The 26,788-nt window shown below is 41.0% G+C and overlaps 1 protein-coding gene across 5 annotated transcripts; it reads right to left on the minus strand.

Annotated features, from left to right (window-relative positions):
• Window positions 1-924: 924 nt before the first annotated feature.
• On the minus strand, window positions 925-25,328 carry dcaf6 (ddb1 and cul4 associated factor 6). Of its 5 annotated transcripts, XM_084362244.1 has the most exons (21): window positions 24,939-25,327; window positions 19,477-19,538; window positions 17,234-17,326; window positions 16,851-17,036; window positions 16,646-16,759; window positions 15,683-15,818; window positions 14,418-14,629; window positions 12,314-12,407; window positions 11,332-11,451; window positions 10,779-11,135; window positions 10,265-10,477; window positions 7,649-7,708; window positions 5,593-5,809; window positions 4,206-4,300; window positions 3,756-4,080; window positions 3,598-3,639; window positions 2,878-3,016; window positions 2,408-2,564; window positions 2,234-2,322; window positions 1,558-1,663; window positions 925-1,392 (listed from the first exon to the last, which is right to left on the minus strand). In XM_084362244.1, the coding sequence occupies exons 1-21, from the start codon at window positions 25,033-25,035 to the stop codon at window positions 1,334-1,336; spliced, it is 2,973 nt and encodes a 990-aa protein (XP_084218370.1). In that variant the 5' UTR covers window positions 25,036-25,327; the 3' UTR covers window positions 925-1,333. The 5 variants fall into 5 exon arrangements, with proteins under 5 accessions (XP_084218370.1, XP_084218372.1, XP_084218373.1 ...); XM_084362246.1 differs by lacking the exon at window positions 7,649-7,708 and having other exon boundaries at window positions 24,939-25,328; XM_084362247.1 differs by lacking the exon at window positions 10,265-10,477.
• Between the last annotated feature and the right edge of the window lie 1,460 nt (window positions 25,329-26,788).

Below are 26,788 nucleotides of genomic sequence, written 5' to 3' on the forward strand. Positions count from 1 at the left end.
AAAAAGGTTCCTACCAATGAGAACAAAGATGGCAGCTCATCCCTCAGTTTGTATAATTTAAACCAAACTTAAAGAACGGTACAATTGTTCATATTGTTCTTTTCTTCATCCTGATGAAGTGTGTTTTCTGACGGCTGCCTGTATTTATTGTTTGGGAAAAGGGATGCTTAGTTCTGTGATGCAAGTGTAGTGATACTAAAAAAATAGTTCAACACCTTTGGTAGCTTTGTCTTTATAAGATCATACATAATGAAAGACTGTTCATGGCCGTCTTACAAGTAAAAACCTGTTTCAATGTTCATATGGGCACCTGATTATTGTTTAAGACGGACTCAAAAAGTTGTGAACCTACACTATCCATGAAGTTTTAGAAATTAAAACAATTATCTGAGCTTTAGAGATCTGCTATTATTCTGAATTTGATGACCTTTAAACATCAGTTACACCATGTCTGCACTAGGTTTAAGTTAGGCAGAGACGGGAAGGATGTTTAGTTTTAGTTTCAGGATACAGCTATGGGGTTTAAGAGAACAAGGCTTTGTTTCAGACAACACAGCTCGTCTTAAACCTGAACTGAGGCTAAGCTAATGACAGAACAAGTCATGTCAACCTTCTGCATCACAGGACAGATGCCGCCTGTTTCTGCAGAGTAATGGACTGTCTACTGCCTATAAAGAAATCAGTGTGCAAAGTACAGATTGTTGTTTATCTCTGAAATGATTTTGTATTCACTTGTTTGCTTTTCGCAGTCGTCTTCAGCTTTTATCGTCCAGATCCGTGTGCAGACATCTTGTTTAGATGCCATAGCTTAACCCTAACCCTCCAAATTCTGTAAAAGATGATAATTTATTGACATGTCCCTTTGGGGGAGAAGAAGAACCACAGCTTTGTTTCTTTTCTGTTTCTTCAACAACAAAATTAAAGCATTCTTCAGGTATGTTTTACTTAAAAGTCCTTGCTTACATGCGTAAGCAGCACATCAACATTTCTTAGCTTTGTGCTACAAATTCAAAAAGTCACACGTTAACACTGATCAAAGCTCACTTTCTCCTAACAAAATAATATTGCACTTAACATTCTCGCACACCAGTCGCCATTATTCTCACATATGTATATATATATATACTGACGTCCTTGCCTTTTGCATTCACACAGATCCTCATACAGAAACATCAGTAAGAAAGTCATCTTAAAAAAACACAGGGGGGCTAGAAATTACACTAATTTCAAAAGGAAGTATTCTACACTATACTTGTACAAATCTCAGGTGTTTTTTTCAAGTGCTATACAGCAAAAACAAATAGTGTTTTCTTTCAAATAAAACGCCAGCAGGCTACTGCTCGTCCTCGTTTTCCTGACCCGAACCTTCGGAGCGATCACCTTCCAGTCGATCTGCAAAGGAGAGAGAGAAAAAGGCAGACATTAAAGAAAACAAGAAGGTCCTGAGAAAGGCACAGCCAGTTAACAGCATCCGTACCCGGGCATTAATATTAAAACGTGAGAGAGTTTGTGTGTGTGTGTGTGTGTGTGTGTGTGTGTGTGTGTGTGTGTGTTTACCTGATCTGATGTGATTTAGGGAGGCCAACATTCGGAGCATGAAGGAGGCAGGGACTGTGATTGTGTTCCTCGTTTCCTCGAGCATCAGCTCGTTCCGAGTTATTACCTTGATATATAAAAGGAGAGAGAGTTGAGATCAGGACGTATACTGGATTCTTTGAGGGTACACAAAGAAACAGTTTAATTTGACTGACTGAATGATTAAGTGGGTTGGGGATGATTCCCTCTCTGTTTTGGGAATCTCTGATATCTGATTTTGTGACTTTAGAGAAGTCAAGATATGGCATCGGTGGGAGAACTCGTCTTTGAGAAAGTAGTACAGAACACTAAATCTCTTGGGAGTTATGTGCAGTTTGGCATAAAAATAAGTAGCAGAGCTGAGGGATTGCTCTGTTCATGTAAGACACCACTGATATATATTTTTGTGCCCTGATGACTAACTGAATGAACCCTTAATAAAAAGTTCAACATTTTCGAAAACAGATTCTTTACTTTGATCACAACAGTTGGATAAAAAGATCCTGAGTCTTGAGTTGGGCTTTTTGCAACATAGAAAAGTACATTTTATCCTTCAAACCTGCAGAATGTAAATCAACCTTTTTGAAATGTTAGTGGAGCTACATATTAGGGTCTCAGTCATCATTCAGTCACTTCACAGATCTCTTTTCGGTCGTACCTCACTAGCGAGAACTCTGTTGAAAGATGGCGACGCTTCCAGCGGCGACCAAATCTTGATATCGTAGTCTATCCCTGAAGAAGCCAGAACTGAAACAGAGCAGAAGATGAAGAGGAGGTTAACACACATCGTCGTGTCGTATGAGCTGCAGAGTGAAGGCGGACCAGGACTCACTGGGGTCGAAGGGGTGCGGCTGCAGGCAGTTGACCACATGGTTGTCGGCTTCGAGCAGCATGAGGTGCTCCGCCGTGTGTCTGTCCCAGATGAAGATGTGGCCGCAGTCTGAGCCGCTCATCACAAAATTGTTGCCCCAGAAACACGACTCCTTTATCTGAAGACGAGGAAAATAAAAACCGCCATGAATTACTGACCGTTAAAGGAATAGTTCAACATTGCGGGACACAAGATTTTGTTCTCTCTGAGAGTTCGATAAGAAGATTGACACCACTCTCTTATCTGTTAACTACAGAGCTGGAGACAGGAGCAGGTTAGCTTAGCTTAGCTTAGCATAAAGACCAGATACAAGGGGAAAGAGCTAGCCTGTCTCAGTCCTAAATTCAGATATACACAGATCAACATTTTTTCTCACCAATGTGTGCTTGATTTGTAGACATTTTTGGTGTGTTTAAAGGCATGACACGTACCATTGTCCTGGAGTTACGGTGGCCTTTGTAGACCATTTTGACTGAGGGTCTCCTGATATTCTGGGTCTCGCTCTCCTCCATCTCCCTCCTCTCTTTCCTCCGGCGGAACAGCTCCTGGATACGAGCGGCTGCTGAGCGTCTGTCAAACACAATAAAAATCAATAAATGTCATTATGGAGCATGCAGAAAAAGGAGACACAAACCCATGCTGTCACTGATGCTCATGCTTTGAATCTTGAGTGAAATTTATATGCTGTATTATCAATTCAACCAATGACAAGCTTTGAAAGCAGCCACGATCAAAGCACAACGCCTGCCTGCTCCATCAGAACTGAATTTAGCCTTTAATACTGTGATGCAAAGTCCATTAACTACATGACGGCAGTGCCACTAAATAAAGCAGATGGTTCATGTTGTATACTTTTCTCTCGAGAGGTCCTACTGAGGAAATCAACTTAATTTTTTGGCCTTTTTTTTTCGTCATGCACACATTCTCTGTTCATTCTCCGTCTCTCTGCTGTCACGCTGCGACCTTCACCACTCGTGGAGTCAGTACTCACGTGCACATCACTCTCACTCTACAGTCAGCTGTGTGCATATTAGTAACTCTGTGAGTGAAATGACCAAACCAACACAAAAAGTTTTGCTGTTGAGTTTTAATGCTCTGCTGCATGTCACACACCTGACAGGTTAGATGCTTTTGGGTGCAAAAAACATTACCTGATCATCCTATCTCCTACTGCAGATCCTCTGGAATTAAATCTATTATGCAGTGAAATAGTCAATGGCAAGGCACAACAAAAAAAACCTTTAAAGAGGTAATATCAAACAAAAGCAGTGTCTTAATCAAAGAGATGATAGCCTGTCGTCTAACATACCTCTGTCCCTGTCCTCTGAACCTCGTCGATGGGATGAGAATGGGATCGTCGTCGCTGTCGTCAGAGTCCTGGTTGGGCCGAGCAGGCTGACTCTGGCCCTCCTCTCCCTCCTCTCCTGTGGGCTCCGCTCTCCTGCAGCCTCCTGATGTGTCCTCCTCCGGCTGACTCCTCTCCAGTGGTGCAGACGCCACGGCACCCCCCTCGGAGGAGCCCTCCGCCGGGCCCTGAGCTGATGAGCTGCCGAGGGTAACGGAACAGGAGGCGTCACAGGGCGGCTCTGTTGAAGCGGCGGGCACAGTCTGCTGTCCCGAGGACTCAGAGGGAGCTGAGGGGAAACACATGAATACATTTAAGACTATTTTCACCGTGGTAAGTGGTTGACATGCAGGTGAGCGGTGTGTGCTTATAGTAGTAGTGTGCTGACTGATTAAGGTGCAGCATTTCACTCACCTTGTTCTGACACTGAACTCTCTCTGCTCTGTACAGCTGCAGCTTCAGACGCTTTGGGAGCTCCACTGCCCATAGAGCTGGATGTGTTACTGCTCCTGAGGAGGAAGAAGATAAAACAGCGACTGAGTACCTCTCAGGTTGTGGGTACATGTTTGACTTTAGTCTTTAAACTGTTCCTCAATGAGGAAGATTCGGGTTCCTACACCTTCTTGAACATCCACTTCAAGGATTGTCCAGGGCCAGTTCCCTCAAATTTAAGGACCCAACATGGCATAGTTTCATTTTTATAAAGAGAACTAGCCGGAGCTAGAAACCATCAGCGTGTAGATTGATTTTCTCTATAAACCTCACTCTCACCATGCTGTTCAGTCTGCCACCAGGCTCGATACAACAACTGGACTAACTGTGGAAACTCTACTGTACACTGCAAAAGAAAAAGAATCCTGCTGATGGAGGAGGCGAAGAAGGCGAAGAGGGAGAGTGATCGAGACCGAGGTAAAACAAAAGCGAACAGACGGGCATTCGCTTGATGGAGTGCTCCAGCGTTGTGTCAAAATCTGTTACCCCGTTGATATGTGTTTCCTCTTACCACCAGGACTTGAGACGTTTGAAACGACGGCATTCTTAACAAAACCTGCCTACTTATTCATACAACCGGCAGTTTTACTCTGCCTTTTCATAGCACTGAGATCTGGATTTTTAGGTCAGATTGGGATTTGTACGGTTGTTTTTTGCTCTGGACAGTAGCCAGGCTGTTAGCGGTAGCCATGTTGCTAATGCCGTCACCACATAGAAACACTAAGTTAATAAATATCTAAACAACTCCAACTATTCTTGCACAAAATTCTAAAAAAATTCAAGCACTGTCAATGATCCATGTCTATTTATATCTATTTAAAAAAATTAAGGTCTTGATTTCCCTGCAAAAAAAAGATCACAAACTTTCAAGGATTTCAAGGTACCATAGGACCCAGAGTCTGTATCCACAACATTTGAGTCATTCTTTACTGACGAAAGGGAAAAACTTTCTGGAACACACTCAAACATTACAGAGTCAGCACGATGTGTTTATTGATTAGATTTTTCTGCTTTGCAAACATTTTCCATCCTCACAGTCTTTCTCATCCTGTCCTCAGTGAGTGTCTAAGGTTGGTGCTGCCAGGCGGGTATGACAGCAGTGTTGACGATGATGCCTGCTACTTATTGTCAACAATATGGTGCCTAATTTTTTCTTTTTGATGCCTTGTATATAATTTGCATGAGGTGCTTACAGCTCTACAAAGCTGAGGTGCAGCAAATATGGATTCTTTAATATGAAAATAATGAAATAAATGAATTGGTTTGTTAAACTGGTCTTTTATCTCCGCATGCTCTGGCGTTCACTCACCACTCATCAGTGAAGTCCAGCTTTATGGTGCTGGTGGTGGTTCCCTCTGAGCTGTAGTGTAAGCTGAGGACCGGCTCCGCTGTACTGGGTCGACTGGTGCCTGTTGTGGAGGTGGAGCTGGTGGAGGTGGAGGTGGAGGAGGTAGTGGGAGCGCTGCTGCTGACGACTGGTACTGAAACAGGCTGATCAGGAGGTGAACCTGCAGCTTCTGCAGCTCCTGAGAGAAGAGAGGACGACACACAGGTACAAAATAGTAAGTAATGAGCAAGAATCATTTAATGATGTTGTTGAAAAATATATGCTTAACCCATTAAGTCTGACAAAAGGTTTTAGCTGAGAGTATTGTTCCTGTTGTTCACAGCATGTTACTGATTGTTTAAAAGCACGCTGGGAACATGCAACCTCCTGTTGCATCACTTCCTTTTGATTAACAACAGAAAACATGCAGCGGACATCAGCAGAAACTCTGTAACAGACGTATGGACGACCACCAGCCACAGCAACAAGACACAAACACACAGAGACACAAAATACACACAAGTGAAAGCCCCTGAAGGATCATAACAAACACCTCAGCTGGTTATTACAGTCATGCTACAACCTGGTTTATATAAGACTTTTGTGAAAGTTGTTAGGGACAGTTAGCTTTACCTAATAAACGAAGAAGATCCCAGTGAAAACTGATGACATTTGTATATTGTCAAGAGTAACAGAGTAAATGGCCGTCCACACCAATAACTGTAAATATATCGTTTTAATAATCATCCTAACTCAAGTGGATGGTGGAGTCCACAGCACAACTGTAACGACAACGACAGAAGGGAACGACATCGCTGGAGATAGAAACACTGACAGCCAATCAGAATCCATCTAAATTCACAGGACCATTAATAAGCTTGATTTCAAGGACATTTTCCTCCTAAATCATTTTGCAGGAGTGCCTCTAATATAACTGTAGCCTGCCTATTTTATGTAGGCTAACTAAAAGCATATAGAAGACACATTTTAGATGGTCTGCTCCAGTAACTCAGTCTTGGTTATTCATACAACTTATTAAACACTTATATAATATTAGACTAATACCATATCATTCTGTGTTTTTTCTTTACAGCAGTAACAACTCATTGCTTTTCATTTTCCTAAGCTGCCGACACAGCACCACTCGGTGTCACCATTTACAGAACTTCATCTCTATCAGTGAAGATGCTCACATCCTTCTCTTTACAGTTATGGTTATAGTTCTTGGTGTGGAAAGCCCTTAAGATTGTGTGTTTCATAAAGTATTTTAGCTTTGGGAAAACAAACCAATTTCTCTTCTTCTCTTGGCTGTTTTGATGTCAAAGGAGAGGGCCCATAAATACATAACCATGGCTGCAATGATTAGTCAATTAGTCTATTAGTGTAAATTGTGTGTAAATTAGAACTAGACTGATAGTTTGTTTGTTTGTTGTTTGTTTTGTTTTTGATTTGTTGTTTTCTTTTTGGTGTAATTTAGGTGAAGTAACCCTTTAAGTACTGGTAAAAGCAGTTATATTAACCTGTTAAGAGCCCCTAACTACAAGGTCTATTTGAATAATCAAGGTATCATAGTAAAGGGAACACTTGAAATATTTGTTCAGATGTGTAAGTATAAGTATTTATGTCACTGGGTCTGAGTTAATATCCGCTCAGGCTTCACAGGTTAAGGACCCCCACCTGCACCATGTATACCAAAACAGCTGATATTCAGACAACTGTCACAGTAAAGAACAAACAGACTTTATTTATTCTATTATTATCATTATTATTGTTTGTTACTGTTGTTATGATTGTTGTTGTTATTGTCATTATTATATCCTTCAGTCCAAGTAGAACAAGAGACTTGGTTCATCTGTGGGCACTTAAATATGCATCTGGACAGATAACGGGAATAATCGTAAAGTAAAGTGGTGGTAAGAGAGAAATAAAAAGCCTGACAACAATGGCAGACAGACTGTGCAGAGGTATGACAGGAAGTGTTTATGAGGGAGGGTGAAGAAGACACAGCGAGTGGCAGGGTGGGGGGGAGAGGACGCACCCTGCTGTTCATCCAGAGTCATGGATCCCAGCTGTTTGTTTACCACAGACGAGGGGGAATCTGGAACACAAATGACACCGACTAAACATCGGACACAGAGGTCAAACCACACAGTCAAGGCGTACCAGGGTTAAAAACTTCATGTTAAAAGAATAAAAACCCAAAACGATCCAATGCCAAGCAGGAGGAGCTGTAAAATCAGCCAAAGGAAAACTAGCGTCATCTGATCACAAGAGATCATTTCACACACCTCATGTGCAGCTTTTGTAAGCAAAGTGAGTGTCAGGGATTAGTAAGCCTGAACGAAAACAAGAATATAACAAGTTCACAGATGCTCGCTACGTGTCCTAGGTATAAATGGTTAATTCCTACAGCATTATCATAACTATCAAGCCTGATGTAAGACACCACAATACACCTTACAACTACATTCTGTTTGAAACTTCACAGCAATCCAAATGTGTGCTTGTTACACACTGAATTTTCACCAACAAACTCTTAAATTACATTAAATTAGTGATACAAAATATTTCAGCCGTACAAAAGCCCCAACTCTTCTACCCATCAGTGTAGCCTGATGTTAACATAAGCAATACAAGCAATGGCACTTAAACTGAAGAACTGTTGGTGTCAGATGCATCAGTGAGCTCAATAATAATTAAGTCCCAGTTTAACATCTTGTCCGCATTAACAATTATTATCTTCAGTTCACCAACAAAAATATTAGTTTCCCCTTGCAGGGCAAAGGAGGTTAACACTTTAAAAACCTTTGTACAAACAGTAACAATTGGACCAGCATTCTCTCCTAATATTTTCATAAATGCAAACTGCATGAAGGCAGAAATGAATATGCAGCAAAACGCTTGACACACCATGCGAGCTAACAGGAACTGTCTTTCTTTGCCTTTGCACTGTCAGACATGAGTAATTAGGTGGCCGAATCCGCTCCCTAATAAATGATAAAACTGAGAAAATGTACAAGTGACAAGCATCCCTGAAGCACAACAGGCATTAAAAATACCCTCCTCTCTTCAACATTACTTTTACATTGTGCTTTTCAACTTTTCGCTATTTGCACATTACTACATATTATATTATATATTTGAGATACTGTGCAAGCATCGTGGCTCTTTCTGTAGTGTGACAGTGTATTAGGGCCATAGTAGGTTAAAATACATCATGGCAGGGGAGTGAGTGATATTCAGAGAAAACACTCAAAATGTAATGAGATTACAGTATTAGATTTACGAGGTAAAAACTTAGAAACACATTGTGATTGAATTGGTTGTCAGTGAACGACATGATTTCATAAAGAAAGTGACTTTAGCCCAGAATCACTATATGTAAGACATTGCTGGTACTTGGGCCAATTTAGAAGAAAAAACCTTGTTTTACAGTGAATTTCTTCATTGTCTGGATGCTTATGATAATACGGCAATTCTTTTTTACCAGTTTTGATGTCATTAATATGTGACTGTATAAACAATAACTTTTTTTAAGCTACAATGCCCCAATACGCTGTTTTATTGTAGAGAATTAAACCATAGAGAACATTTCAGTAATAGACACCTACATGTGAATGACAAAAAGCCCTCACTTTAACAGATACAGTAGATGAAGCCAAGTCATGTTACATATTCCAGGCCTGAAAAGGGCTTTAAAGTGAGATTAAACCAAAGTGAATCAAAAGTCCTAATGGAGTTAAGTCAACTTTGGCCTCATTACAGAAAGTCTGAAAGCCTGTCTGAACTCAGTTTGGGATGACTTTTATGATTTTTGGTGTTCCAGAAACACACTTCCTAAAAGTAATATTAGCCTTTTGGAGAGGCTAACATCGATGCTAGCTTGTTGGAGAAGCTAACATTAACGTTAGCTTTAAATGTCCTGGACTATGTATTAATGGGTATATATCCTCTTGAACGTCCGTCTTTTATTGTCCTTAACAGCGAACTAGCTAGCCAATGACAAGTGAAATGAAGCAGCTGTTGTCATGAACACATGTCTCTTGTACACTGTAAACACATAATATCTGATCGAATCAAGATTACATTTCTAGTTATGATGTCTTTAGTTCAGATACCATAGGAGGTCTGAGATACGACACGGTCATGACTTTAGGAATTGCTTCTGTGATAGGAAGATAAGATTGTTCCCATGTTTGAAATTTTAGATAGGAAAAAGCAGTTTGGAAAGTTTTCTGTAATGAGGCCGCTGATCGTTATGTATCACCAAACGCGGGTGAACAACCATAAAAGCAATGAGGACGCAAAAGCAGAGCTCAATACTGGCTGGTGCCACTCCAACAGGAGATTTGCAGATGAAAACTAAAGCAACACGTGGAGTGATGATGTGAGAGCAGCAGTGAGTTAGGGGCTGAAGCAACACAATGACAGCTATGGAGGTTAATGAGTACAAGGTGCATTATTGGGGAATGGAAAGAGGATCACTGGAGGGATTAGTGGTCAGTTCTAGCAGGATCGGGTCTTTCTGGAGCCTAGCAAACAGACATGTCTGCCTTTCCTACATAGAGGGGAAGATGGCAGGGGAGGGGGCCCAGGCAAACAGCCCGTATGGAGGAGGTGCTGCGGGGGCAGGGAGCTCGGAGGGGAGGGTAACCTGTGCAGGGTTGCGTCTCGGCAGCAGCGGCAGTAGAAGCAGCTCTTTGTGACTGTCTCTCAGGGGCTGCAGAGGAAGAAGAGGAGAAGGAGGAGGAGGAGGAGGAGGAGGAAGGGGCCGCTCGCTGACCCCGTCCTGGTGGGTCGGCCAGCCGGAGTAACCTCTGCAAACGCCTACACACTAAACTTATGGGCAGCCGATGAGGACCGTACTCTGACAGAGAGGCAGAGGGAGAGAGGGAGAGTGGATGAAAGATTAGAAGACTGAGGGGAGGATGTGAGGAGAGGAGGGAGCAGAGAGTCAGGCAAATAAACAAGAAAGAAGGACAACAGGATGCTGAGGGAAAAGAGAGTGAAGTGAGGCTGCTGCTTGAGTGGAGTGGCTCCAACAAACACACACACACACACACTGACACACACTCACATACACAGGGGAGTTGATCTAAGGATACCTACTCGCTGTACTGAGGAGTAACATTTCTGGAGCATTTGTGGTGGTGTGTGTTTTCAGGTACCTGAGAGTGCAGGTTCTGAGGTGGGCGTCGGCGTGGGGGTCCCGCTCGTGCCGGCCTGACTCCTCTGCTCTGAGTCGGGCGAGGAGGTGACGGGGGAGGTGGAAGGGGCCGAACTCTCCACTGATGAAGAGCTCGAAGGAGGAGGTGCTGTGACTGTAGATGAAGACCCTGAGGAGGAGGAGGAAGTGGATTTAGGCATGTCGGGGGCGGCGGCGGCGGCAGCGGCAGCGACGGGATCGGTGGGTGCCTCTGGGGCGTCTGTGCCCACGGGCCTCGCGGGGGTGGCGGACTCCTGACTGGAGCCTCCTGCAGCGGCAGCTGGAGGATTCGACGCCCCCTCTGGACGGACAGCTGTTCCTGGGACAAGAAAATAAAATTGATGTTAAGGATCTCATGACATATGATTTTTTTTTTTTTGAAATACACAAAATTCAACAAAGAAATAAATGATGAAAAAAAAAATGCTTTAATAAATTTACAACAATAACAAACAAAACAAACAACACGCACACACAACAATAATTTAGGAACTTTCACAGGCAGTAGCGGCTACCTCTGGGTCGTGGCTGAGGCCTCGTCCCTCTGCTGCTCTGAGCTTCGCTGGCCTCCTCAAACCAGCGCGACAACATGTCCGACATCCTCTGCATCAGAGACACGTTCGGGCTCTGCTCTCCTACAAGAACATGTTAACAGGTTTGTGGCTGCTTTTTTACAGCACTGGAGTTGTTAATACAGACACAACAAAGGTGAATATGTTGGGGCAATGTGGCAAAACTAACTGTGATGACACCACACAACATCCTGTTCACAAGCCATCTCATACAAGATGCTGCTATGAGATTTTAACAGCATATTTCAAAGGGCTTCTTTTATAAGAAATGAAACAGGAGGATTAATCTGAGCAGAGGCTCGTGCTCGTGACAGCACGGGATGTAAACATTCATGGCATCATCTTTAGCTGAGTTGTTTTTGGTCGAAAGAATAGTTCCTACATGAAACTGCTCACAATGAGGTCTGTGGATTATCTTGAGTAAACAAGACAACGCTGTTGAATATGTGTTTTTTGGCTCTTTGAGCACCTCAAGCGTTTGCTGTTTAATTCCATTGTATGTGAGAGAAGGCGGACATGTCTGCGGCCGATATCTGCAAAACTCTGAAAATGTGTATTTTGATATTTAAATATTTAGCTGCAGGTTTAGATTGGATCAGATTGCTGTGTTTAGGTCAACAAGTTGCATTGTTAGGCGCAGCTCGCTAAATGTTAAGTATAAGATGAAGACACATTTTTCTGATCTGATTTTACACCCTTGCAAGAAAATGAAATCATTACTTTAAAATAAAAAGACAGAGGAAAAAATCAAAATGGTACAAAATGAACTTGCACATCAGATTTAACAATAAATCCTCAACACGTGGGGGGCTTTGGGAAGTTGTCTCAGAGGCCGGATCTGTACTTCGTAACTTGAGACCTCTGCTTTAAACTGCATGAACAGGAAGACACACGTCAGCTGCCGTACCGACTGCTCTGATCTTACCATCTCTCTCCCTCTCGCTCTCAGGACGAGCTCGAGGTCCAGTGTCAGACCAGTCACCTCGCAGACGGAGGCGCTTCACTGGAGGCTGCCTCAGCTGTGGAAACACACACACACACACGTACATAGAGAAAGATTAGCAGTTTGTCAGTCAAAGCATGGTCAAAAATAGCTCCGCTGCCAAAGCAAAACACTGCTCGTCTCTGTCAGTGTCCTCTTTAAAGTGCCCCCCTCCCTCCCCCCTGACTGCACGACTGAGGTTGCCTTCACTTTCCAGTCCCCCTGGCTCTCTCTGCAGGGCAACAGGCTGAGAGCCAGAAATAGAAAAAGGGGGTCTTAGTGCAGGGACTATCAACTGCTTAACTCAGGAAATGTCATCAGGTCTGGATATGGGCTGGAGGTGGTGAAAAGGAGCAGAGGCTGAAAGAGATAGTGGAATAAACCGGAGAGGAAAAGACCCTCGACAAATTAGGTTACAGGTGGGGGAACAGGAGACGGGGGTAACGAGCCTGTGCTTGGCTGTCCCCTCCACCTCAGCCTGAACTATTTTGGACGATGGAGGAACACTGCCTGCGTCGGTAGCTGTATTTGGAAAGGAATGTGTGTGGTGGTTGCATCTCGACACAGCTGAACTCACCACGGGGCTTTGAAACACTGGCACCATGATCCAGCACATTCAGACACACGTGAAGACCAGTACTGGCAGTAAACACTTCAGGTCAAATCTTTCTGGTTCCTTATGATTTTCAATGTCCTACCTAACAAATACGATGACCTAAATACATCGAAGACAGACTACATCATAACAAACGCTTCAGATTTGAATCAATAACTCGTCATGCGTTTTCTTCCACGCTCTCCTCTGTTCTTCAGGGTCATTTGTTCCCTTCACCGCACTGCATCAGTACAGATTTAGCACTGATGTCCGCAGAGCTCTTAGAGAAGTAGACAGCCACAGCAAGGTCACGTCTTCTGTTTGTATGCAAAAGACAACAACACTCCACTCACGCAACAAAATCCTTACTGCCTGTATAGATGAGTCTCCATGGTGATATGTTATGTTGTTTTTATTTTCTCTGACACTCATTATACTTCTACAGACTACAAAGGGTTTAAACACTTGAATATAGAGTGTAGACATTATGTTTAAGGGTATGGTCTATACCGGCTCAATAACTCTATCTGCAACAGTTTATGACTATAAATTTCAGTTAGAGCTGAAACTAGTGGATCAATCTCTTAGTTGATTGACAAAATAGAAACAGAGCAGCATTTTTGATAAGCGACTAATTGCGTCAGTCGTCAAGTCAAGAAAAACATTATCCAGTTCGAGCTTTTCAAAAGTGAGCGTTTGCTGATTTTCTTTCTTTAACAACATATTGAATTCAATATCTTTTAGTCCTATAAGACAAAACAAGCAATTTGGAGACGTCACCTCAGGAATGGTAATCTTAGCCAGGCAGTCAACCACTTTGGTCCAGACTGAAATATCTCAGCGAGTAGCTGATTGACTGCCAAGAAATTCTGTACAGACATTCATGGTACCAACTGGATGAACCTCTCTGACTGTGGCAATCCTCTGACTTTTCTTCTAGTAGATCATTGGGTCAAATGTTTAATGTGCCCGGTACTTTATACTTCATGACAAATCACTTCAAAGCTGATGACTTCACCATCAGCCTCAGCTGTGCTCCGTCTTTAGTACTAATTAGCAAATGTTAGCATGCTAACACACTAAACCATAACGATGAACATAAACGTCAGCCTGTTAGTACAGGCTATTCTACGATTTCTTTCTCTTTCACGCCATGCTTTAATATCCTGTGACTGTCAGAGGAAACAGAAATACAAAGCTACGGTGTTCTGAGCTAATCGCACTGCAGTCGTTTGTATATTTAATAAGGTAAAGTTAATGTGTTGTGGCCCTGGGACATGGCCACAACCAAATAGCTCAAAAAACTGCTCAGTCAATTAAAAAAAATGAACATAACATGTATTAACGAAAATACTGAATACTTAATTTAATAATTCACTTAGCTAGAACCACACAGTTCCTCTTAGGGTTCATGTGATGTGTGATGTTATGAGAGCCATCCTGTTCACTCACCTCCTCCCTCCTCTCCTCGGACGGGCCCTTCAGCTCTCGGGCCTGGTCATCTTTGGGATCAAACAGGTAGATGTAATCGGAGGAGTAGCTGACCAGCACCTCCTGACCGTCCTCGCTGTAGCAGAGAGACGTTACGCGACACGACTTGTTGGACAGGTGAGCGGGAACGAACCTCACGCACATGCCTGTCGTCCCCCGGCCCATGTAGTTACCTGAGAATGAAAGAAGGATAGTGTCAAGTGATAGCTACAGTACCAGTGAAGTACATGTAGTTGTGGAGCTGCTGCAAAGACATGCTTCTGATTGAGCAGTTATATCTTCAAACCTTCTGTTGTGTTACTGTCCCAAAAACTAATACAAAATTCAAGCATTCTACTTTATACTTGAATTTAAGACTCTTTTTTATCTTATTATTTCATTGTTGTATCACCTCCCTTCTCATTTGTATGCATTTTAAGACTAAGAAAGTGGATTTCATTAAATGCAGTCCTCAGATCTTCGCACTGACTTCCTGTGTTTATTATAATAATTCCTCATCCGTTTTATTTAACTCTTGCTTATCTTAAAGCTGTTTGTTTCTGCTTGACTGACATCCAAATGCAGTTTCAAATATAATTAATTAAATAAATGTATACAAAAATATTTAAATGTTTTACATTAGGAGAAAAAAGTGAGGGATTTTGATATACAACACATATTTATGTAAGAGCCAAGAGATAAATGAACAATAAAAACAGGGACAAAAACTTGGAAAATGTCATTTTTTTTTACCAACTGTGTCTTTTATGTATTTTTATGTCTTATGTCTTCGCACAAGGAGACATGAGACAATTTGCACAATGCCTTGTTGTTAGAATACAAATGATGTCTTGTATTAAAGTTATCTCCTGTTTCCTGTCTTTTGTTTCCCCTCTTTGAGTAATAGCTTGCTATAAATAAAGTTTTTTTAATTCATTCTGTTCATTCTTCATCACCTCCATCTGTCACCTTGACTTCCTCATAATAACTGAATCAGCACATTACAAGAACACTCCCAAAACAAAAATAAAGGCAGATTTTGATGCAAAAGTCCCCTTTTTTCCCCTCTCAGCGTCATCTGTGGTGACCTTAACTTAACTCTTCTGTTACTCCTGATATTTGATGCAATTACTTCAAACCTAGAAGCCTAAAAGTCTAAGAGAATATGGAAATGTACTACATCAAGACCAATATAAAGACAGAGGAGGCTGAGTGAATGAATGATGTGAGCGAGCAGGACAGCTCACCTGTCGCTCTGGTGCCCAACATGCGTCTGTCGTAGATCCGCACCGAGCTGTCAGAGCAGCCCACGGCCAGGTAGTACGGCACCAGGGGAGAAATGGATATAGAGGTCGCTGCCCTTCGACAGTTTATCAGGATGTCCTGAAATCAAAGAAAACACAATTAGGGACAAATTATTGAGTCTTTTCTGCTGATCTTAAAGTCCACAAGCTCAAGAGAGGTGGCATCTTAGGAATACGTTTATAAAGTGATATTCAATAAAGGACGATCAGGCGGCTGAGCAAAACAGACAAATTATCCTAACCAGATTTTTAATTGTCCCACTGTGGACATCGACTCTTCACACTGACAGGTTATTGATTAAGAGAGGGAAGTAACAGAGTCTGGTAAAACTACTCTGACAGTTTTAAGGTCACAGGTACTGATCTGGAGCGTGAAATATGAGACGATGCAACACAATCTAGAAGGAACAGCTTCACGCACACACACACACACACACACACACACACACACACACACCCATCGACGCAGCGAATTGTTTTCTGAATGACTCCAGGGACAGAGAGCTGTTTGTGAAGAGAGCAGCGCTGGAGACAAACTCATATAACAAATGTTGGAGATGAATGCCTGACACATCATCAATACCAAATTACTAAAAAAGTCAATAAAAAGAGATATAGCAGGGACATCAATTCAATTAATTATCCAAGACTAAACATTCGAGGCCATTAGATTTTAAAAGAGACCCTCTCGTAATTAAAAATATGTGCAATACACATTATAATGTAATTACCACTTTAAAGAGCTAAAGATCAACGTCACTGACCTGAAAATAAAATAAAATAAAACAACTAATCCTCACTAATTAACATGTAGACAGATCTCAGTGATTCTAAGACCTCCACCCTCACTGCAATTCATAATGAATCATTAACTGAAGGAGAAAGATGTGACGGCTGTCAGCGTACGTCTTTGCAGTCTTCTTTAGTGCAGCTTGTCTTCATGCGAAGGTCAAACCATCGCACCGTGCCGTCCTCCCCACACGACAAAAACGTGTAGGGGTCGTTTGGTACCGTCATAATCTGGCAAAAAAAACAAGAGGCTGAGTTGAGGAGGCAGAAACCACGAGAGAAAGACGTGTACGCTCTGTGAAACTTTTCTTTTGTTCAGTACCTCGTAAGCTGTTCCATAATGGCAGGTGAACTGACACTGTCTGTTGTACTCCGGACTCTTCTCAGTGTGGGTGTAGTAGATGATGCCGTCTCCGGAGCAGGAGACGATCTCCTGACCGTTGGTGTGGGGCATGAACTTTGCACTGAAGATGTTTGCTCGGTGACCTGAACGTATGGACTTCTTGACCTAAAAAATAAAAAAACAACACATTATAGCAAGAGATCTCCACAGCAAAACATCCTCCGAGGTCCTTACTACGACCTTAAAGATACAAAATGTAACGTCCTGGAGAAAGACAGTTGATTGTTGATCTGATTTTATCCAACATTCAGACATTTCCAGAGGAGGTGCAAACAACTGTTGTCACTTGACTGATGACCTACCTTTTTGTTGTACGGGTTGCTGATAACCAAAAAGGTGTCGTCTGACCCCGACAGGATATATTCACCTGTGTCGTTCCAGGATATAGTGTTGACCTGCAGAGAGACAAGATGCAGATATTTACTCTGCAGTTTATATTAGGGTTGAAAGGATTAGTGGAAGAATCAATCACAATAATAATCGACAACAATTTTGATATTCGATTCATGAAGTCATTCATCAAGACAAAAATGCATTCTGACTTCTCAGATGTGACGATTTGATGATTTGCTTTGTTTTTAATGGATAAAAAACAGGCGATTTAAGACATTTTACGGATACCAAACCAGAGGTTCCTCCTCTGAGGGGTCGCAAGATGAATCTAAGGGGTCATGAGATGATTACTAGGGGAGGAAATAAAAAAGACACAAACTACTCCTACACAGATTTACATTTATGTTTCAGAGTTGTCTGCCTTTTTCCAGTCTGTGCTTTTGTCTGTGAATATGATATAGTTTTAACTCTTCAGGCCTCTAAATCTATTTAAGTGAAACAATCTGTGACCAAAAAACTCAATTAAACTCCTCACAACATGCAGCTAGTAATGAGGGGTTGCAAACAGACATTGGTCTGTCTGAAAGGGTCACATGCTAAAGAGGTTGGGAACCGCTGGTCTAAAAGATTTATTGATTATGAAAAGTGTTAGTTGTGGCCTCAGTTTCATATAACAGGGCCAAATGATCAAAAGCCCTGAAAAAAGGAGAGCTTTTAAAAACATGAAATTACAAACTAAACTTCTTTCAAAGATCAAAATGCTTTAATCAAAAAACAAAAAATCCACATCTTCTTGTCCAATTCAAATTACTTTCATCTGAATATTCATTAACATTCAACCAACTGGAATTACCATCACATTATGGACGCCCAGTAACATAATTGTAATCCATCCATTCATGAATCTAAAGTAGAGCACAAGAACAGAGCAAAACATTGTGTTCACTATCACTGCGTGGATCAATATTTCATTAACAGCTGCTTGCTGCGGCCCCAGTCGGTGTTTCATCATCACACCTCTGCTTCTCATTTCCACACACTCTGTCGACTGCAATCGGTGACATCACGCTGCCTGTAGGGGCGAGTTCATTTGACTTTTACAACATCCTGCAAACTGAACTCAACAAACAGGTTTAAAGTCAGCTTCTGTGAAATTGCACATCATCTGAAGAAGGTGTTGTGGAGTGGAGGTGAATCTGTCTCGTGTCTGTCACGTGATAAGAGATGAAATGTCAGCCAGAGGGACAGAGGATGAGATGATCTGAAGGAAGAGTATCACTATGCCTTTTTTAAACATAGGTCTGAGTAACATGTTACAATAAAGAGGCACGACACAGTCTTCACCAGATCAATTGCGAAATGTAACAACTTCCTTATTTAAACTGATTTTGCAATGTTCGGTGCGGCTCTTATTCGGCCGTCAGGCTCCGAGCCACCATTTCTCCCATCCAACAGCTGACATGGTTGAGGCGTGCTCACCAACAGAGACATAAAAATTACTCAGAGCGTCCATCCATTCTTCTCTTTAAGCCTTTTGGTTAATACTCCAGTGGTGTAGTCTTTGTGAACTATGGCATAACTTCCTGATGAGCCTCTGAGGAGAAGAGATGACGCATCATCCACTCCCCTGAACTGGAAGCTTATATGGGCGAACACATCTTTGTCTTAGAGAATGAACCTGTTGATTATATCTTTCATTATTAGTTATAAAGAGTCAAAAATCCTGAATAATGTCCATCACATGTTACCAGGGCCCAAAGAGACATCTTATACAACTTATACTGAAATGCAACATAGTAAAAATTATGAAAATCCTTTTGTTAATCAACAAACTGATTAAGTTACTAATAGTTTCAACAATGAACAATAAAAATGTTCTGGTTAAAATGTTTTTCTGGTTAAGCAGAGCGCGGTGTTGAACTGAAGCTCTCCCTGGTCTTGCATGCTGTGGTTGTTTTGATGTTTTGGACTGAGGGCCGGGCTGATAGTGTGACAGGACGTGTGACAGTTCTGTCAGCGTCAGGTTTCTCTGAGGCATTAACCAGCTGGCCTCACGTCAAAGAGCCGCTCTCTGTCCGACACTCAGGCTTCACAGGCCGACTTAGGAAACGTGGCGTGATGTGTTTTTTTACCTAGACGATGCACACTTTTATTTTTCTAAGACATGAACTGATAAAACAGAGCAAACAGATCAAAATGTGGGGGCACTTACACAGCCATCATGTACATTCAGTGTCCCTTCAAGTTTAAGCCTCTGGACAAATTCTCTTCTACCTGTGGAAAGAAGAAAACAGTCAGGTTATTCATTTATCCATCCAGGCTGGACTGAACAGTCAAAAGCTTCATTTACCTTAACATTCGAATTCTAGGTTGTTTTTTTTTTGCATGTCTCTTAATTCTGTTTAACCTGATATCTCTGCACAATCGCAGATAAAGATTAGGCTACACTCCTGTTATTATTATTGTGCTATTTGTAAAATTAGATCCCAGTGGTGGCTGCAAAGGATTGTTTCCAATTCCTGGGATCCGAACATTTCCAATAACTCCAGAGCTTTATAAAGAACAAAAGTCAAAATTCGTCAATAAAAAAAAAAATCGACTTAATAATTTCCAAAATTCTCGACATGTTTTTAATCGGACAAGATATCCTCCGTCAATCCACATTTGTTGGCCTTTAGCCTTTCAAAAACAGCATTTTCACTGCCGTCAAAAAACACATCTGTATTAACAGGATGGTCTAGCAGCAATCCAACAGCAGCATAAACACATTTATACAACCACAATGACAAAAAAATGTATTTCAGCTTTGACAACATTAAAAATGAGGATTTTATTTGACAGTTTTTTAATTTCTTTTCAGCAACACTTGTAGTATACAGATCATTAAAAATGACTAGATATTCAAAGCTTCACTCAAAAACCTCAAAATCAGCTTTAAAAAAAAATGATATTCAGTTCAGCCCATCCATCTATATATCTATCTCTGTCTCCATCCATCCATCCATCCATCCATCTCTCTTTGCACTTGGCTGCACTCTAGTTAAGTGCAGTGGGAGTTCTGTTGACTGGTATAAAATATCACATTGAACATTTGCATTCAGTAGATCCGTAGCCTGTACTGTATTATTAATGCCGAGGAAGCCTCCCCAGGGCCAACAGATGAAAAACAGAAGAGAAATGTTCGTGCTGCCATGAGAGGAGAGTATAAATGCAGGAAAAGTGGTCTGATGGCTCTGTAGTAGTTAGTAACAAGAAATTCTGATACGAGTTCAGCTCATCTTTCTGCTGCGTCATGAAATGGGTGACAAACATTTTCTGTGAAGCTCTCGGGAGATTTAACTGACAATAACGAGTAAGCAACGTGAAGCGAACTCGTGAGAAGGAGCACCTTCAGGATGATACGACATATCACATACGTAAGTAATATTTTTTGGAGTTTTCTTCCTGTGAAGGGTGTTTACTGGTCCTATCAATAATCAACAGCTGTGGAAGATGTTCCTTCACACCTGAGATGTGACCTGCTTGAAACTGAAGGATCTAAAGTGAAACACTGAGACTGATGAACTCGCTCTAAGGTGAGCCTGAAACTCTGCCGTTATTTTCCATTTAGAGTGAGGCGGGGAAACTAAAAACAAAAATGACAAATCAATGACAACTAATAAGCTATTCAGTGATGAAACATTGTTCATCATGCTGCCCCTTCTTCTTGGAACGACCTACTGAAGGAGTCAGAGTTTATTACTAAAGGGGGATTTAAGTCAATTTCATATGATCATGTAAACAGTACTCCTGTGGTTGCTCTTAAATCTCCATTGAACTCATCATTAAGAGTTTTTTGTCCCTGTATTGCGATTTAGCTGGATATTTTGTTCTTGCATGTTTGTATTGTGTTTACGGTTGTGTAACAATGTTTATGCTGCCCTCTTGAAAAAAGTGACTTTAATCTCAAAGAGGCTTTTACCTGGTTAAATAAACAATAGACTTTTATATCACTTTTGAGTTTCAAATCCCTGCGACACACTATTTCTACACAGCTGTTGTGTTGCAGTGTGTTCACACTGTAAAAGCAACAAAAGAAAAACAAACCAAAAAATAAAATAAAAATCAGTGTACTCAAAACAGTCAGCATGTAGACTAAAAAAAAAACCCTTCATCTTTGAGAGGCTGTTGACATTGTTCTCCCACAATGCAATGCACAACGGGAAGTTGAGGAGCTGCTCATCGAGGCTAAAAATGAAACAACTCGAGGAACATCTTCAGAAAACAACAAATAAAAACAGTTACATCTTTGCTGCCTCTTTTTTTATTTAATTTTAAGTTAAGTAAGTGATTTCTTGTATTCTCACTGTAAAAGCGATACTCTATTGACGATTTGTATATTACATACTGAATAATGCGATTGGATCGGGACACAGCGATAGTCTCCAACATGACAAAAGGTCCTGTGAAAACGGCACGTAGGTAATAAATGCTATTCGTTCACTGTGAGAAAGATTTACGGCTCGTCTAGGTGGAGCTACCTTCGTTCATTCAACGTGTCTCTGCTTTGAAAGCATCAAATGTGTCAGAGAGTAGCTGTGAAAGCCAAGTGCTCTGCATTCAAATGAGAGCTTTGACCTGCCCTGACAGGTTTTAGGAGTGTTGCAGCAGGAGCCTGAATTTGTTTTCTGTTTAACGCAAATGGCAGATATAACCCCCTTAGGCTCCCGATCACAAACAAAATAGTAACGCCACATATGAAAAAATGTTGACCTAATTATGTGAAAATCCTCCCACTGCAGTCGTGTACAGACTGCCCACACAAGATGTGCACATTTGGTATTTATGGGCCTGTCACAGTAATGACGTTGTTTATTTATTGTATATATCTTATTGACATATTGAAGTTATGTGCATGACCTTGATCATTTTTGCTGCCCTTGATTGTGTTTATTGAGGTGAGAATGTCACCAACACTTTAGCCAACATGATGCCAGAATATTCAGCAGGGTTTTCCCTGGCAAAATGAAAATAAGATTGTTTATCGCAATTATTTCTGAGACAATATATCGTCCAGCAAAAAGTTGTTTTTTTGTTTTTTTAATGTGTCATGTGATATCTTGTTGTGTAAAATACATTTGGTCTAAAAGATTCATTGACAGTTTTATGTCAGTGTGATAATACAAAGCTTGTTAGGGAGAATACACTAAATGCCACAGTGGATCCAGACGTGTCAGCTAAATGCATCCATCTTATTTTTGCTCATTAGAGTCACTAAGACAGGATCCAATGTCTTTAATAATCCTAAAGTTCGGCAATAGAGACACGTTTTTTTCTTAAGTGTTTCTGTTGGAATTCAGACCACTCCTCGTTGCCCCCATCCCCCTTTTGGAAGCTAAATATATCCTGACCCACACACGCATCCTCTCCCCATACACAATAACAGCTCCAACCATATCTCAGTCAAGCTAAATACAGCACTGACTAAACCTCTGTGGCACCTGCCCCACCTCGACAGGCTCCATTCAACCACTGTCAGGTGCTGACTGGGAGACGGGCCTCACTGCAGACAGGTCTTATAAAGCTCTCTGTCCAGCACTGCTGTCCTCTGTTTACACCACGGTCATCGCTGTTGTTGTACCACACTGGAGACAGAGGGATGACTTCTATCCAAAGATCTCACTAATGAGCACCCTCACTTCAAGAAACTCAAACAAGTGAGGGTTAGAGTTCTGGTTAAGATTATAAAATTACAAGAAGGATTTGAAACATGAATGAAAGACAAGCCACCTCTAGACACTCAAACATAGACTGTGAGTCTTTCTACCATGTATACGAGTAATGCTCTTATTTCCTGATATTCTGAATAATATTAGATTATTTAATCCATATTTTCTTCCTTGAGTCTACTGATCTTGTGTCTGTTCTTATTATTACACTATTAAAATGTGGATGATGATGATGATGTGTTTTGATTTGAGGTTAAGAAGATTCTTTTTTTAGTTTGGATGACTTGGAGTCAAACCACATGTTACACACTAAGTTTGCACGACTGTACAAACTAAAGGCCGTACATCTTCTCAGAGAGTAGGGGCGGGAATCAGATGTTAATTCACGATACAATACCATCACAATACAGCCATACTGTGATACATTTATACATTGCAAGACAATCATTTACATCACGATAACGGCAAGAAGAACAGTTCTGGAGTTAAAAAGTGAAAAGTAAGTCTACAAGTACAACTATGCCTGACTAAAATCTTTTCAGTGTGTGTAAATTAAGTTTATATCGGGAGGAGTCATGAAGTAGTGACTCTGGTCAGTAAACGTGGCAGTTGAATCTGTTCGAGCGGCTGCATGTTTTGATTAAAAAAAACAAACAATTTTGGTGCCAGTGTATCAAAAGATAGCTCAGTAAGGAAACTTACATATACTTACAAATGCCCTCGTGGTGCACTGTGTGATGAAAGTCCTTACTTTACAGAGCGGTTAACTTTGCAACCGTTCTCTAAGTTTACGGTTGTGTACATGACACCGGTGTATACTGCGAGCGTGTTTAGAAAGATGCAGTGACGTAAAAGGGCCCAAAACTCCTACTTGAAGTAAAGTAAAAGTAAAGCTATTGTGTTAACACACATGAAAAAAAGTGAGTCACCCATAGGAATAGTAGTTGAGTAAAAGTATCTTAAAGTATCTGATACTAAATGTACTTATGTATCAAAAAAGTACAAGTAAAAGTCCATTACACATGTATTCACGTGTATTTACAATGTAAACTCGGGGTCCACTGATTTTCAGCCTGAAGGTTCATCTGATCAGATTTTCAGCATTTACCTGATTATCAGAATCAGTGCTCTTAAAATCAGATTGCTGATAAAATAAATGTATTTAAAAATGCTCTCCTGTGGCTCTGATGCAGCAATCTGAAAACTAACTAGTTTCTCAAGTTGTCGAATAAGTGTAGAGGATTAAAAAGTTTGATACTTGCATCTAAATGTAGAGGGGTGGACGTATAAATGAGCAGAATATTGAGATGACATTTTGAGTAGTTTGTTGCACTCGGTTTCACTTCCACTGCATATAAATAAATCCCTGCAAAACTGAAAGCACTTTATAAACACACTGCATGATTCACCACTGCTTTTAACTACAGTATTTTACTGTTTCACAGCCATACTTCACAGTTCAAATACATATTATGATCATCATGATATAGCCTGTAGATAGTTGCCTCTCTGTACGTCATCTAAAGCAGACTGTTATGTGATTGCACAGAAAATCCCCGTGCAAAATAATGTGATCTCTGAATGAGGAGATAAACATGATTTTGCTCCTCACAGAGAGCTGCGCTATTAAGGATTACACATAACATTTAATCCCATTTATCTGGCGCTTCAGCTCTGGACTCTCACACAGACAGGAGAGGATGCTGCTAAAACTGCCTCCACTGCTGGTATCTGCTGGATCTATCTACCCTGCACGGCTCTGACTTCGCAGAAGGAGGAACTGAGCAGCTCTCTCTCCCTGTTATTAAGTAGATATAGCCTAATGGCTCTGGGCACTAGCTGTCAGTTCATCTCAGCGCCACAGGCACAGCCTGCAGTGGAGTTACCTGCCAGAGACAATGTTAAAATAGTACATGTTTACCACCTACGTTACTGTTAGCATTAAAGAGGCGTGTTGTGCTCTTACCTAAATAGTTGGTCCTGATGGTGTTAGGCTGGTTGTATCCAATTAAGCGTTTATTTACATCCCAAACCAGATTGCCAGGGCAGGACATTGTGACCATATGTGGTATTTAATTAACAATAACATTGAAACTAAGCTAACCCTTTCTTGTTGATGTCGCCTTTTATTATTATCGTCGCTTCGGTTTTGCCATCAAAATCAGTCCCCGTGTGTCGGGACAGCGCTGCCGTTAGCTCGCTGCGACACTCAACGTTTGCATTGCTGGAGGTGAAAGACTCGCTGCTGTCCAGTCTCCGCTGTCCTCCTGAGTTTACACGGACTGAATCCCTGCTCTCTGCGCGGCTAACTATCTGTCCTGCTAGCCTAGCCTGGTTTATTTCTTCTAGCAGACAGCGGACAGCTGTGTCCAAATACCGCGATAAACGACGTGTTTTTGACGGAGTGGATGGGAACGCTCGTTTCAGGAAGCTGGGCAGCTGTCGGGGCGGAGTGAATTTGAGTGTTTGATGTTTTATATCCCAGGAAGTGAAGTTGCTGCCTTGGTAATTGCTCATTTATATTATATTATATTATATTATATTATATTTTATTATTACTTTTAATTATATTATTACATTACAGTATATCATATTTATTACATTAAGTTACATTCTATTATGTTAGAGTATAGTATAGTACAGTATAGTCCTTTTCTGTATAGTTTTTCTTTATTAGTACACTACATGATCCCAGATATGCATATGTGGTATCTTTATTGACCCATTAAATTCACAATGTGGAACATTTAAGGAAAACTGAAATACTGATTGCCTGAGAGCTAGATTTTGACACAGGAACCCTTTTGGGGACAGACTTTTAAATAAAGCAGGACACATCTTATCAAGGTTCATGCCATGTCACTTGTTGCTGTCCTTCAGTGGTGCACACTATAACTTAATAAAGTACGGCACTGTTGAGGATTATGGTTGAAATATCACATCTATCTAGTACATGAGCTCTGGGAAAACACACCTCGTCTTTAACATAAGAAAATAAAATGCGCTTGCATTGACTGTTGTATTTAGACTGGATGGTTCTGACTTTGCAGAGTGCAATAAAAGCTTGGTATAGCAGATGGCTTGGGACATAATGGGGCCTTCTACAGACGTAAGTGAAGTAAAGTCAAAGTTCGAGGAGAACCAGGTATGTTGTTTGAAGACATAAGCTGCTGTTTTGTAGACTTTTTCACATTCCTGAACACACAACTAGATTAACCTGTTAAGGGGCCCCGGGACAAAAGTTGGCTGCTTGTAGCCTTGTTTTGAAACCTATATTTTGGATTGTAATGCCGGTCATCCATGCTATTGTAGATATTTCACTTTAATAGGTCTTGACCTTGGGAGACACTGCCTGCTTTGCCCATTAGTCAATTCAGCAGTGCTCAAACACTCTATGATGAGGCAGGAAAATACTCTTTTACCGCACTTTACCTTTCCAATTAGTTTCACATGGTACAGATCAAATATTGAATTTAACAAAGATTGTGTGTCCTCATAATTACATTATTATCTTTGCTTGTTTAGCATTCTTATTTAACGTGAATACATTTAAACATGTTACTACGTAAAAATGTGCAAATTAAAAATGTAATTGGTTCAAAATAAAATCTGTTTTGCATATTTCATGACAAAAGTGTTATTTAAATGTTGAACAATTTAAACAGAGGGTATAGATCATATAAGACAGGATACCAAGGAAAGATACACACTGAAACGATAAATGTAATTTTAAAAAAAAGAGAGCTGATTATAGATCTTATTATTTTATGAATTCTATTATAGCATTTAACATTTTGCGCGTGTCTAATTTAAAAA

Source organism: Pagrus pagrus (genome assembly GCF_965226575.1).
Source record: "Pagrus pagrus genome assembly, chromosome: 9".
Lineage (NCBI taxonomy): Eukaryota > Metazoa > Chordata > Actinopteri > Spariformes > Sparidae > Pagrus > Pagrus pagrus.